This window comes from Myripristis murdjan, chromosome 4 (genome assembly GCF_902150065.1).
Source record: "Myripristis murdjan chromosome 4, fMyrMur1.1, whole genome shotgun sequence".
NCBI classification, from domain to species: domain Eukaryota; kingdom Metazoa; phylum Chordata; class Actinopteri; order Holocentriformes; family Holocentridae; genus Myripristis; species Myripristis murdjan.
The window spans coordinates 4,608,042-4,623,268 of NC_043983.1; the positions used below are offsets into that span (position 1 = coordinate 4,608,042).

Here is a 15,227-nt window from a genome sequence, read left to right on the forward strand (position 1 = left end):
CCAGCTGCTGTGTTTATTATTTTTCTGCGTGACCTTTGACCTACTGGGAGAGGAGGGCCGGGCTTTCCGAACAGCAGAGCTCTGTTTTTGCTCGCTGTCCGATGTGTGTGTGAGAGAGAAATGAGATCATAGTGGAAATGACTGGTAGCCTCTATCACATACCAGGAGAACTCTTAGAGAACGCTTTCTCCACATTAATGGGGCTTTCCAGTGAACTCAAACCAGGATAAATCCAATTTCCTACATGGGAAAGTGCGAAGGGACGCCAGTCATGTCGGAGCTTCAAGTTATACATAATTATGATCTGAAATTTGCCAAACTACCCAAACGGCGGACAACACAGTCAGCAGTGAAGAAACTTTTTCCTCAGCAGTCTTTATTTTACAACGGCATGGATTTATAGCGGTGTGTCTTCTGGTTTGGTGAACTGAGCACTCACAGTGAAGATGCCTGGCCGAGCTAACATTAGTGCTTAACATCAGCTGTTGCCACCAGCTCTCGAGTCATTTGCTGTCAGTGGACAGATCAGTGGTGTTCGATCTCACCGACGTCCATGTTAGTTGCGATGGAACGCATTCAGCACGGGGGTGACACATTCCAACTCAGAGGCCGGAGTATCTGACAGTCAATGGAAAGCCGTCACTTCCTGAGAACAAACATGTTGGAAGTGATTTTTGCAACGGCCTCTCACTCCTTCCAGCATCGGCCGCTGCCACAAACTCAGAAAGCTTTAGCTTCCTTTGCTGTGGAAGAACAGCGCCCTCTTCCTGTTTTGTGCCATAACACGCTCCCACTGACATCCTGCTGGAGAGCGGCGTCATGGCAGCTCATCTGGTAGTGTGTATGCCACTTGCTAAGGCTGAGTCCTGACTGCAGCGTCCTGGGTTCGAATCCAAGTCCAGGCTGTTACAATTGGCCGTATAGTTCAATGTTTCTTGCATTATCCAATGTATTACATAGTTCAGGGCAGCTTGGCTGCTAAGCAGAGGATAGACAGCAGGGGCCAGATGTACGTCTTCTTGTATCTTGTTAGTTAGGTCTGTTGCATTAGATACACGCCCAGTCAACATTCACACACATAGCATCACACATTCCAGAAACAAGGCATGGACAGTGGTTGGCCTGTCCATGTCCGGGTAACTGGCCAATTATTCTTGGTTGCGTCTAAAAGTCCAACCTATGTACGGGGCAGGCCCAAGCCCAAGAACATAAATGTGTATCATTTCCTGATATCAGGGCTCTTTCTGACTGAGATCCTGCGAGAGCTGTGTCATACTGAGCCCAGTGCTGCCTTGCTTTATATGTGACCAAATAAATATTATATCTGAGAGCTGAAGATTGACTCCGGTCTGTTCTTGGGCATTCAACAAAAGAATCGGGTGCTAACAAGGCCACATTACATTAAATAGTCATGTACATGAGAACGTTAGGCTATGTTAGCTGTTAGCTACCACATTCTGCTCTGTTTTTAAAATACAAATGGCTTCAAAACTTATTTTTAGTACGTTAGTATGGGAACACGGACACTACGTGGGTCCAGCCATTGTTGCACAGATAAGTACCATATTTAATCCATTTTGGCAAACCCATGATTTCGAGAATAAATCTTTTTCACAGCAGCCATTTTGACATGACATTAGCAGGGTAAACACTGTAAACGCTAAACACCAATGACATTAAAGCTCCATTCCACTGTGATGCATTGAGCCAGCATGAAAAACAGCAGCACCCACGGCTCTGTGAGAGCTAAATGAAACAGAAACTTAATGTCATTAGTACCACCTGTGTTTACCTGCTATTTCATGTCAAAATGCCTGCGTCATGGCTCAAGCTGAACAGCGTACAACTTTTGACATTTTGAAAAGATGCATGCATACGTTTTTTTTTTTTTTTTCAAAGCAGACCCTCAAACGCTAGAAATGACAGACTCTGAAAGATTTTTCAGAATGTAACAGTGTTTATGTGTGTGTCCTGGGTAGCAGACAGTGTGTCTAATTTGAAGAGTGAATGTCCCAAACAGCTGTAGACCTAAACTGGGATAAAGGCTGCTGGAGCATTTTTGGCAGCAGTGTAGAGGAGCGTGCTCAGCATAATGAAACTCATTTCAGTTTCTTTTTGTGTGTGCAGAGCGCTGGATCCCGAAAATGAACAAATAACGCACTAAATACAAGTTGTACATCACCATCCCCCTTGCTCTGATTACCCCATATTGGGTTTTTCTGGGCGATAAACAAAACCAGATGAGGCATTTTTGCCTCTTTTCAAGACAAATCTTCCCAATGTTGGACTGCCACTATTTCAAGTTTGAGGTTCTTTTGTCACCGCAGGACTAAGGAAGTTGTTGGAATTTGTTTCTTCCTGGCATTTACAGCATTACATTTACTAGCCATGCCTTTCTCCTGCTTCCTTCCCCTGCAGTCCGTCATTCACTTACTTCTCCTGCAGCCTGCAGTGCTGCTCAGATCCATTCACACACTTGGCTGAAGGCATGCACAGACAACCACAATCTCTCTCTCTCTCTCTCTCTCTCTCTCTCTCTCTCTCTCTCTCTCTCTCTCTCTCTCACACACACACACACACACACACACACACACACACACACACACACACACACACACACACAAGCTAGGGCCATGCTTCTTCAGAGTTTGTGTTGTACTTGTTCTGTCTCTCATTATGCTCCTTTTTTTATCTGTATTATTCTTTTTATTTCTGAGCAGCACTTTGTCACAGACTCTTTAAATAAACCTGACTTGACCGAAAAGAAAACCACGGTCCAACAGCAACTACGGTCATCACAGTCAGACCATAAACAGCACAAAATACTAGCCAATTTTATGCAGATACGTACAATACATAAATATTCAACTGTTTCTGAAAAAAAAGTGACTTGAGATAGGCATCTCCCTGAATCATGTGAATGTATGACATTTCAAGAATACTTTCGGGAAAAAAAAGGTCAGCTGAGGACTCCTCACCTCCAGGGTTGAGCAAAAGCTGTAGGCGACATGAGGGCAGAGTCTGGTTTCAAAATGAGACACCAGCCATTTGCAAAATCAACATCAGCTCTTACAAAATGTTCAAAATCATTAAATTGATACAAACGTGGTATAGTTTATGAGGATAGTAAGTAACTTACTACCCTGGTTCCTCAGACACTTACTGATATGTTTTTTATGGTTCCTATATATTTTTGAGTAATGAACAAATAAGTATGTTTCCAATTTTGTCTCTAAAAAAAACGGTTTTCCTCAAAAAATGGACGTAACATGTTTTGGAGACAAACTCTTCATCATGTCCACAGTCCTATTTGCACTTCATGTAAAACAATAATAAATCACATCCTGTGGGTTTCCTGAAATGCTTTCACATGTAATACAGAAGCAGGCTAAAACCGTTGGTGTCCCAGGCACGGCTACATGAGGGCTGTGAAGATTTTACAGCAGAACTTTACGCTTTCCACCACTGCCTCCATTTTTCACAACAGCAGGAAGAGAGAACTTGTGTATCAATTCCAAGAGTGTGAATTCACATGGTTAGTGCTGTCGGGTGACCTTTGCTTGCTAAAACACAGCAGGTTATTGGCGCTGGAAATTTTGCACTACAAATTACATGGAAGATTCACAAGGGATTAAAATCATACACAATGTTTGCTGTTATTACAAATCATCAGATGTCTCTTGGTGAAATTAGTTCTGTGAGAATAAGGTTTCGATCAGATTATTGGTCTGAGGTACACTAGTCTCTATGATATAAGGCCTGCAACACTACACACTACAAACTACAGAAACAGCCTGGGATGCACTTAACCACACACACACACACACACACACACACACATCTTAGTCCAGGCTCACAGACCAACACAGTTATAAAGACATGAATGCAACAAATGTCATGTGAGAAACAACACAAAATAATAGAGATAATGGTATATGTGTGAGTGTCTGTGTGTGTGTGTGTGTGTGTGTGTGTGAGTGTCTGTGTGTGTGTGTGTGTGTGTGTGTGTGCATATAAAGGAGCTGACAGGGGCCATCGGCTGGTCTGAACATCTGTTAGTGCTGTCTGTCCTCACAGCGGTTACATATTCATAGCTATGGCCTACGCTGTCTTCCTGTAATAATATTATAATAACCTTTAATTACAGAGCACATGTCAAAATACAGCTACAGAGCGATTTAAATTAATTAAAAAAATTAAGTAACACATTAAATGGCATAAAAACAAATTAAAGGACCATACCAGTTTAGCATAATATCTACAAAATCTGTTTGGTTCACCTTTCTGCTCATCTTTTCTCATAGTAAGCGGTTGTCCGACATCATTTATCCTAAAGAGTCTAGAGAGTTGTTGGTGTGAAGCAAAATTTTTTTGACCTGATCATTTTTCCTCCCTTATCTCCAGCCGGTGTTTTCCATTCATTCCACTACGCTATGAAGATGTCTCTTCAGAGACTTCAGACTCTCCTCACACCAGTACTGCATCACTGTAATAAAGTCGTCCACATTCGTTTTCCTATAAGCAGCAGCACTGTTGAGATTTGATGACTTGAAATTGGGTGGAGTGAAACAGTCTCTGTGCCAGGGAAACTGTTCTCAAAGTTTTGTTTGAAAAAACATTTTACTTAGGCTACTTTCGAAGTCGACATGGCTTATTTGCTCATGCACCAATTTTCTTCTTTGGCACATCATATGCCAGTCTACAGCGAGCTATGAAAATGATGTGAAATGGAATCTTCTTGGACAAAATCCTGGACAATATTCAGAGATTTTTCTCCTTTAAAAAACAGCAAAAGTGAGTCCATGGGTCTCTGGCAATGGGAAAATGAATTCGCTCTGTTGCCAACTGGAAGAAATCTGGCACATGTGCCAATATGCCATGTAAACTCTAAACGTGCTTACAACAATTTTTGCACTAAACTATGCTTTAAAAAAAAAAAAAAAAAAAAGAATGAGACTAAAGCCAGTTTGGAGAAAAGTCTCTGACGATTCCACAACAGTCTTTGCCTTGGTGAGTAACTTCACTACACTGAAGCCAGTCACCACAGCAACATGGAGATTTTCACTCAGGTCATTAAACATTTCACATGTTAGGTGCCTGTGAGCTGAACAGACTGTAGCAGACCAGCTGGGACTCCCAGTCTATAAAATATTTTATATCTGCTGCTGACTGTGATGAATTACAAGCAGGTGTGTGTGGCGTCAGGGCAGCTCTGGGCTTCCTGAGCCGCTCCGAGCACCGTGCCAAGCTCGATAACAGTCACACACCTGTCAGAGCTGCTCTTGGCCAACCTCTCAGGTATGAGCCTCCCCTGGGCCTTCATCTCAGGTGCAGTCCATGCAATAACTAAACACCTCTCGTCAAAGTTTGGAGTATCACAGTAAAAAGGTGGGACAATTCCATTTGCACCAAAACCTTTCCAATGGAACCGAATGAAATTCCAGGAAAAGCATAAAGATCACTGAAACACTCCACTAAAACTGGTACTGTTATTATCTCAAATAGCATCTAAATCACAATACTGATACTCTGCACTGAACCCCAAAATGATACAGTTGTCTGAAAGAGCTTTTAGATTACTGGATAATACGTGAATAAACCAAACAACAGTAAAATAAGGTGAATAATGGCATGTTGTGGTGAGTCAGTGGCCAGGCTGTATTGTATTCACTGCCACGGAGGACAGGCTCCTTTGTGGCTCCTCTAGCCAACTGGCCCTTTAACCGAATCTAACTGCGATGGAAAGTTTTGGCCCCCCTGGCGACTCAGAGGCTGACTCACCCCTCCGGCCGGGGATTGATCACGGAGTCTTTTGGAAAACGATTAGCTCTGTGCGTTCAGCCAGCGCACAAATCCATACAATCAGCATTAACAACATTAGGGACCAGTTAGGAGGTTAACACACTGGGCTGAAACCAGCCGGACCTGCTGCTCTGCTGCATCGACCTGCACACGCACACACGCACACACACACACACACACACACATACAAACCATACAACAGTCACTTGCATACATCCTGCTACACCACATATACAACCACTCCTACACACAAACACAGTACACAACTTTTACACACAATCTCTTTCTCTCTCTCTCTCTCTCTCTCTCTCACACTCACACACACACACACACACACACACACACACACACACACACAGGCAGTATGTGATTACAGCCCCAGGAAAATTGGCTACGGTATCGACCACAGAATCGAACAACCTTACATCACACCGGTACACAACTGGGCCGGCTGGTCACACAGCACACACACACACACACACACACACACACACACACACTCGCAGGCTGTCTATGCCCAGCAACAGGCCGTCCTGAGTGCTCCTCTAATCATGTTCATAAGGCACTAATTGGAACCGCTCAGTAAACAGTGATTGAGTCGGGTGGCGAGGCAGGAACCTGCCACTTCCTCCTCCAATTAGGCCTCAGCAGCCCAGAAGCAGCCAATCACATCCCTCAGCAGCGGGTCACGACGAGGGGAAAAGAAACAGTGAAAGGAAGAAAGAAAGGATGAACTTGAGAACGGAAAGAAAAACGGGTTTTCTTAAAGTCTTTCTCTGCCTTTTTGTCATTTTCATCAGCTGTTATTCAACCCACATAGAATCTGAAGAGATGAATGTTGTTGTTATTCCTGTTTCTGAATAATATGAAATGGACATTAATGAATAAAAAAAAATCCTATCTGTGGTTTTAATATATTAGATTTATTACTGAATTTTATAGTTTTCAAAAAATGTTGATATTCAAGCATTCACTTGTCAAAAACTAGTTTTATAATACGTCATGTAGGACCATGAGTTATATTTTTCTGCACTCATGGTTACATTTTTCAGAATTTTACTATGGGGTGATCATCCAGTCTTTAAAATTAGTAATGGCAGCTATCTTGAGTCCAAAAACTCTTTTCATCCTAAAAATAAAATTAAGACAAAGATTGTAACTAAACCCTTGTAGAACAGAAGTGCCAAAATGTGCTCACTTTGGAGGAGTTTTCCTCGTTGTTCTGTCCATACATGAAGACAGCTGATCCACATGACAGTAAGAATACAACAATACACACACACACACACACATCCTGCCAGGTCTCATCTCATCACACACATAAGCAACACAGCCTTGTCCTGTCTCTGCACTTCTATTCTCCTCTCTAAAACAAACACATGATGCACACACACACACACACACACACACACACACACACACACACACAGGCACTGGTGTGCTGACGTCAGCTGTGGTTTCCTGGCCGTTGCTGCCATGCAGAGCCTCGATCGACCAGCTCGTCGCCCTGCAATTAGCCCGGCCCGCCGTTCTGCTAGCTGCTGCGACCGCAGCTCTGTTTTCCCGGCAAATAACAGAGTACAGTAGAACACAAAGGATGTTATCAAACTAACTTAAGATACGAGCCGGAGAGCAGCCGGCGGGGGCTGTGGACAATGTCGAGCTCGTGTTTGTTGTCGGCACGCAGCAGAGTGACGCTCCAGACTCGGAGAGGAGTTCGGCCGGTCGGGACAAACTGGTGACATCTGGGGAACAAGACTGGTCAGCAGCCTCTGTCCCATCTTCCCTCGCTCCCTCTCTCCCCTCCATCTTTTCCTGTCACTCTCCAGCTGGAAACTCCAATCATCATCACCAGTCGCCAGTGCTGGAAAAAATCTTCCTTCGCCTTTTCGCTTCGGCAGATACATCAGCTAAGGTCACCTGCCACATTGGCCTGAAACCTTCTGGAACAATAACATCTGACTGCCATGGTCATGTATAACCTTTGGTACAGCTTTTAAGAACTACAGTGTACCTGATTTTTTTAGGCCTCAGGAGTGGCATGCAACATGTAGCACAAACTGCCCAAATATGGATTTCCATGTCAACTATGATTTCTGTACAAGGAAAATCTCTGGGGTTTTCCTGGTAATCATTCCTGTCACAACCTGTGATTTGCACTGGCATTCAAAACTCGGAGGTTTTTATCTGCACTTTTCTCTCTTAAATGGGACTGGATCCACCGAATGCAGCCGCCACTTGCCAACACAAATCGTTATTTTGCTAACAAAAAACTAAAACTGCCGTGCACGTTACACACATCTAAGCTGGGTGACCTTTAACTGGTGTTGCTGTGCCTGCTCAATTTTAGATTATACTGGTTTACAAGTATATCTGTGCAAAACAGTAAAAGTATAACATAGCAAGCACACATCAATGTGTGGATTTATTTATGCAAATGCCACTTGATATACCCTGTGTGTGATGTAGTCCATGTCCATGTATTAGCAATGGCTTAAAAATAATAGCAAAATTCTCTCTGTTTTCAAATACAAACAATCCTCCAAATGTTAGAAATGATTTTGTGGGCACTGGCAAATCTCAGATGTCTTGAAAATGCTGAGAAACCAGAGACAGATGATGACAAGACATTCGGAGGCCTTGTCACAGAACAGCATTGAAAACGGTCCTGGTGCTACATCTCTATGAAAAATCTATTAATCATTTTGTAAACATTTTCCTGGCAGCTCATCTGTTTTCATTTAGCAGCTCTTTGCAGAAGAGCAAGCCAATCTTAGACACTGGCTCACTGTTTTCACACACAGACTATTTTATGGCATGTTTCTGATTGGATTTTTTTTTTAAAATATATATATAATTTTTTAGAAGCAACAGATAATCTTACATTATAAATTACATTTTAAAATTTTTCACTGTTGAGTTCCATCCCCCCAGCAGACAAACCGAGTCCACATGTGATCGTTGAAAGCAGTGAACCCTGGCCCGTCCACTGACCGTGAGCCACTGTAACTGTGATGAAGTCAATGTGAGTGATTTCTGAGACTGAAACTACATTCAGCTCGACAGAACACTTAGTCTAAAACTCAGCTCTCCATACGTCCACTCTCAGATACACATACAACATGTCCCAACATGCTGCCAGGTCCCAGTGACCTTTGACCTCCTGCAGCGCGAGCTGTGCGTCACGTCTCAGTGTGTTGAAACGGGCTGAGGTCACCACAGGTCCCGTCCCCTCTCTGTACCCGCGAGAACGGCTCGGCTGCATTAAGACATCATGACAGGTCAGATGATACCTGGATGGCAGCAACATGGAATTCCTTTTAGTGTGAGTGTTGGGAGTGCCTGTGTCCCATGATGGTAGAAATGCTGTCTCAGAGGCCGGGCAAGAGAAAAAAATCTGAAAGCAAATCTGAATTTTTAGAATTTTTAGGGCACAAAAATGGTAAAAATGCTTTATTTTCAATATTGGCTCAAAAAAAATCTGCAATCGGGAACCTCAATATAAAAATATTGGTTTTATTAGCAGACTTACATGAACAAATGCTGCTTGCCCCAGCAAGGACAGACACAGTGGAAAAACTGCATTAAAAAATGTGTGTGTGTGTGTGTGTGTGTGTGTGTGTGTGTGTGTGTGCGTGCGTGCGTACACACACATACATATATACACAGACAAACACACGCACACACCTTTTCCATTAGGGCTAGTAAGTGTTGAAAGCCAGTAGTGATGTGCACACCCCTGAGAATATGTAGATGGCAGACGGCAGGACAGGACATGATGGGACAGAATACAGTGGGACAGGACATTATGGGACAGAATACAGTGGGACAGGACATGAAACGGAAAAATATAACAGGACAGGATAGAATATCACTCGAGTGAACAAGAGACACTGGGGCAGAGAGGACAGGACAGAATATGGCTGAACAGCCAGGAATATGAAAGGACAGGAGATGTTAGAGTGTGACGGGGGCAGAACAGGGCAGAACAGAATATTGACAGATAAAATGACGTGAGACAAAAAGATGTGAAATGAGATTGCATAGACAGCTGCCATAAATACATGAGTGAGCTGCATCAGTTCGAGGAAATGACTTTAACACCGCTCGTTTCATGTGTAAGATCACACCAAACTCCTCCCAAATCAAAAACCTCAACAGCTAATGTCTGCATATACTGCGTGTGTGTGTGTGTGTGTGTGTGTGTGTGCGCGTGCGTTTGAGTCTGTTTGCCAAACCCGACGACAGGCCTCTAACTTTGGTCATTAAAGGTGCGACGATGGAAGCGCTGCGTTTGGGTCCAAGCTCTGATGGAAACTAAACGGGGCGTGGGGTTAAAGGGATTGGGATGATTATAGCATACGCTCCGCTTTTCTCCACTGCTTTTTTACCTTGTTATTAGACACATGTGGTCCATCCATCAGGCCTATAAATATGGCTGACTCGGCGTTCATTAGCCGTCTCCCTTTGAAGGCTTTTTATTGGTGGGCTGACATTATAAACGGGCTTTGATCTCCCCCTGCGCCGCTCGCTGTCGTCATGGCTTTCTGAAAGGCCACGCTGTAAAATTAGTCATATTCCCTCTCTGATTCCTATAGCAGAGCCACTCAGCGCCTTTCAGGTGTAGTCATCGGCTGCAAACTGTGTGTGTGTGTGTGTGTGTGTATGCAGTGACATGGGGTAAAAAAAAAAAAAAAAAAGTAAGATAAACTACATCAGTAATTATACACTGTATAAAAAAAAGAAAAGAAAAAAGAAAACAGTAAAAACAATATATACTTTAGATGTACTGTGGATTTTCATTTTCATGTGTTTCAACAAATCAGAGAATTATATGAATTTGCCGCTATTACCCTTTAATAAATGCTTGCCTTGCTGCTTGTACAGGCAGAACAGTAGTTTTACAAGGATACTTCAGTAAAAATGAGCTCCATTATAGCCCAGATTGTTTCATGTTATAGGGCTTGTGAACCGTGCACACTGCTGGGCTAAACGGCATCAACACAACATTTGAAACTTTGGGTTCTAGCTGCATCAAAAATCCACTGGAAAAAAAAAAAAAAAAAGGTTTCAAGGTGCAGGACGGCTGTTTTGGCATCGTATGTGAAAGCAGAGATGTGTTCATGAAGAGGTCATCCAAGTGTAACAAGACAGCTTGAGATGGTCGCATGCATGCTTCTCCTGAATCAATGTGATTTAAGAAAAAAAAAACAAAAAACGAACATTGCAATAAATCGTAATAGCGAATTGCGATGCTTGTAGTCGCAACAGTTAGGCGCTCGGATACTTAAATACTTGTTGAGCATTGTTTTTGGAAATATTACTCATGATATACAGCCTCCAGAAGTGTATGATTCAACTTTCCCCCATCTAGTGTTAAAAGCAAACAAAAATCATAATACTGAATTGCAATACTTAAATACTTGAATCCACACTCCAATATCCTGATAGTATCGAATCAGGAGTTGAGTATATAATCTCAGCCTTAACAGCTTTACTCTCATACATACCTGTATGTCCGAATGTGTGTGTGAGAGAGAGAGACAGTGAGTGAGAGAGAGACAGAGAGGGAGAGAAAGACACAATTGTGTGGCAAAGAAGCAGAGAGGCGCAGAGGTATGTTTTAGATGTACGTTTCAACTCGGATGACAAATACATACCATGACACTACCAATCTCACCTGCTGCCTTAAGAGCAAACCGCCTCCCCCTCACACACATACACACACACACACACACACACACGTACACACCAGTAGATCCTGACTCAGATGTGCCTGTGGAACCACATCAATCAGTCTGACTAAACCAGCGTTAGAAACCCAAACTCTGACTGGCTGTGGGTCTTGAGCACTGAACTCCCTGCTGAGCTGAATCTGAAGTAAAGTCGTGCTTCCTCCACTGATGACCTCACTGCAAGTCACTCTGAATGAGACCATCAGCCACAATCAGCTACATGAAAACTAAACAAAAGTGTAAATGCATTGTGCAGCTCAGACTCTTGGAAAAACTCTGCCACACTTACAAAACACAATTCATTATGATACCAGACAAAACTCATCTGTAAACCGTGTGTTTCAACGTGCAGTACTCCGGCAGAGCTTCACAGGACTGTCAGACTGACGGCGCAGAAACACCTTCAAACTCCACACAGTCACCACACGCTCACTACTGACTACTGTGCATTCATGTATGTGACGATTATAGGAAAATTTAAGATTATACTGATATCATAGAATTCATCAGAGTTCCATTAAGTCTATTAACCCTCTGACACCCACAGGCTGTCAGTTAGAAAAGTTTTATTCAACCCTCTGAACAATTTTTTTTTTCTTTTCAAAGTCAAAGATAAATGTGGTTATTTTTCATTAGGGTTGGATTTATTTATTTATTTTTTTTGTATTTATTTGTTTTTTGTTTGTTTATTTTTAAAAGTAGGCCTACTTGCACTTTTAACAAATATATACATACATACAAACAAATGATGAATAAATAAATAAAGGGAACATTGTTCAGAGGGTTAAATAAGACATATGACAGTAAGAGTTCCTTAAATGAACTCAATTTTGAAGATTTCTGGCCTGTAAGTGCCAACAGGTACTGTCTACTTTTGAGAGATAACGCAGATACCATCAGGAGGGAGGGAGAAAGAGACAAAGAGTCCCTGTTGAGCATCGCAGACATTCTGCAGGACGCTTGAGGAATATTGTAGGAAAATCACAGTGACACCAGAAGAGAATCAAAGACATGCTCATTGTGCAATTACTGTGGTAGCATAGAAAATGTTACGGTAACTGTAATTACACACACACACACACACACACACACACACACACACACACACACACACACACACACACACACACACACACACACACAGGTCGCTACAGGAATATGATGGGACGAACGTTACAGTAACTTTTCGTCAGAAAATGAGTAGTGAAACTTGAGCTTTTCGGAAGTGAGATGCCACAAGCGCACGCCGCAGTAACAACAGCACTCATAGTGAAGCCAGAAGTTCTCCTACCGCCGGCGTTTCTGCACGATGTCGATGGGCCGGTTGACGGCGCACGGAGAGCCGCACACGGCTCCGCTGCGCACTTTGATGGCGCGCTCCTGGAGCGAGGGGGCCAGGAACACGCAGCTGCTCGGCAAACTCATGTTTCTTTACTCCTCTGTCCTCTCCTCCTGCACCCCGCTACTCCTGCTCCTCCTCCTCCGCGGTCTCCCCGGCTCCTCGGCTCCTCTTGTGCGCGCTCTGCTCTGCGTTCACGCCGCTTCCCATTGACGCGCGGACGGACGGAGGGAAATCCTCCTCGGTGTGATTCACCAGCATTCCTCCCGTCCGCGCAGACAGGACGGAGATGAAACGATAAGGATAAAGGCAGGGAGAAGAAAACAGCAGCTCCTCTGGGAAGACAGAGCGCTTTACACAGTCATTTCCGCGGCGGCGCGCTGCGGCTTTGTGCGGTTTGGAGAGCTGGGGGCCGCAGAGCCGACTGGCTTGTTGCAAATCCACACTCAAGATTGGTGAGCTGGTCTGAACCCTCCTCTCTCTCTGCTCCATGCAAACATACTCCTCCCTCCCTGCTCCATGCAAACATACTCCTCCCTCCCTCCCTCTCTCTCCCTCTCTCTCTCTCTCTGAGGTTCTAGAAAGACGCGCGCGTGTGTGTGTGTGCGTGTAAGAGAGAGAGTAAGACAGAGAGAGTCAGAGAAAGAGAGGTATAGGCCTAGTGTAGGCGCATATACAATGTGTGGTGTGTTTGTGCACAGTAGATATGTGTGCATGAGTGCATTGACAGTGAGCGCCCAGTATGTGGCACTGTGTGTGTGTGTGTGTGCGCGCGCGCGCGTGTGGTCAGCACGGTGAGAACAGGGGAGTTCTCTGAGGCAGCTTCTCCACACACACACACACACACACACACACACACACACACACACATACACATGCAATTGCACGACACACCAATGACTCAACATGAAATCACAGCATTTTTCCTTGCCCCCCCACACTCCCCCCACACCAAAAAAAAAAGAAAAAAAAAAGAAAAAAAGAAATGAAAGAAGACAGAAAAAAAGGAAGCTGTAGCCACTTCTCCAACCTGAACATCACATCTGGCGTGTGTCTGTGCTGTGCCTCCTCTTGCAGAAACTGGACCAAAACCTCAGAGAAATATCCCACTGCATTTTACACCATCATAGTGTTTGTTCTATTTTTGGCAAATGTCAAGAATGTGAAGTTTTTCATTTTGACACTTGGGGCATCCTTACACTGAGTGACTTAAGTCAGCATGTTTTGATCAGTTTATCTGAACCTCCTTTAGCTCTGTTTGTTTGTCCACATGTGAACAATGTCATTTGAACTTTGGTGGCACCAAATCTGAAAATGTCCCCTGACAAGAGATCTGTAGCGCAGTTTGTTTGGTGTGACAATGCAAACTAATACAGGAACCCCCACATGTAAAGCTTTCTTTTTGCTCAGAAAGCATGGCATAACAAAATGAAGTTTGAACTGATGCTCATATTCTACCATTTCTTCACATGTTCTCATTTGGTATAAACACCACAGAAGAAAAGTCAGGCAAGTCTGACTTTGTAGATGACAGCTTTATCTGAATAAATTCTCCTACTTTTAGTACTACAGGTTTGTACGTCCTCTTAAAGCTGAAATTCATGATCCATTTCATAAACACATCTCCAGTGCTGTACTGTCGTTTTTAGTCATTCATACATGTTCTTGCGTTGATATTGTTTATTCCATATGTTTGTAGCCTTTTACTGTATCCTTATTTAAATTCTTGGCCATGTCCTGCTATGATTTGCAGCTGCAATAAATTTCCCTGAGGGATCATTAAAGTGTCAGCTGTGGAATTCATATCACCTTTTCAATTTTTTGAAACATGATACAGACATATTAGAGCTGCGTTACACAAGTGTGGCTACATGTATGACCCAACATGTCAGGTGTAGTGCTGTAATTCCCAGGTCGTGACCTCCTGCCTGCCCCACCAGTCGGTCTCACCCCACATGGAGCGATGGACTCACTGGACTCGCTGATCTAATCGCCCGACCGGCCAGCTAGCTGCTGTCGAAATCAGGTCGCAGGTAAATATTTGTCTTTTGAGGGAGAGGGCAGTTGTCCCAGTCGGACGTGTTGGCAGGCACATGGGAAGAGGAGGTGGACGAGACCTCAGACCTCATTTTAAAACCTGAGTCAGTCAAACAGCCACCAGGAGCAGCCACGTGGTGAGGACGGGGAGAGAGAGTTGGATTTTTTTTTTTGCAGTGCTGATGTTGGTGAACAGAGCTGCTGTTGTCATGGCCACACTGAACCTGCTGGAACTGACCAGCTTTATCTTAAAGATGCTACGTGGACAGTCTTCCCTACTCCAGCCCTGATTTGTGACTGCTGCTTATTAGACA

General features: G+C 43.7%; 1 protein-coding gene across 5 annotated transcripts in view; it reads right to left on the reverse strand.

Annotated features, from left to right (window-relative positions):
• LOC115357591 (cAMP-specific 3',5'-cyclic phosphodiesterase 4D) overlaps positions 1-15,227 on the reverse strand; it is a 119,612-nt gene that overhangs the window by 36,428 nt on the left and 67,957 nt on the right. For 2 of the 5 annotated variants that reach the window (XM_030049146.1, XM_030049145.1), the window contains exon 1: positions 12,829-13,145. The exons of the other annotated variants lie outside the window; for them this stretch is intronic. In XM_030049146.1, the coding sequence (XP_029905006.1) occupies positions 12,829-12,962 (134 nt within the window). In that variant the 5' untranslated portion in view covers positions 12,963-13,145. Of the gene's footprint in view, positions 1-12,828; positions 13,146-15,227 lie in introns of those variants that run through there. 5 annotated transcript variants of the gene reach the window in all.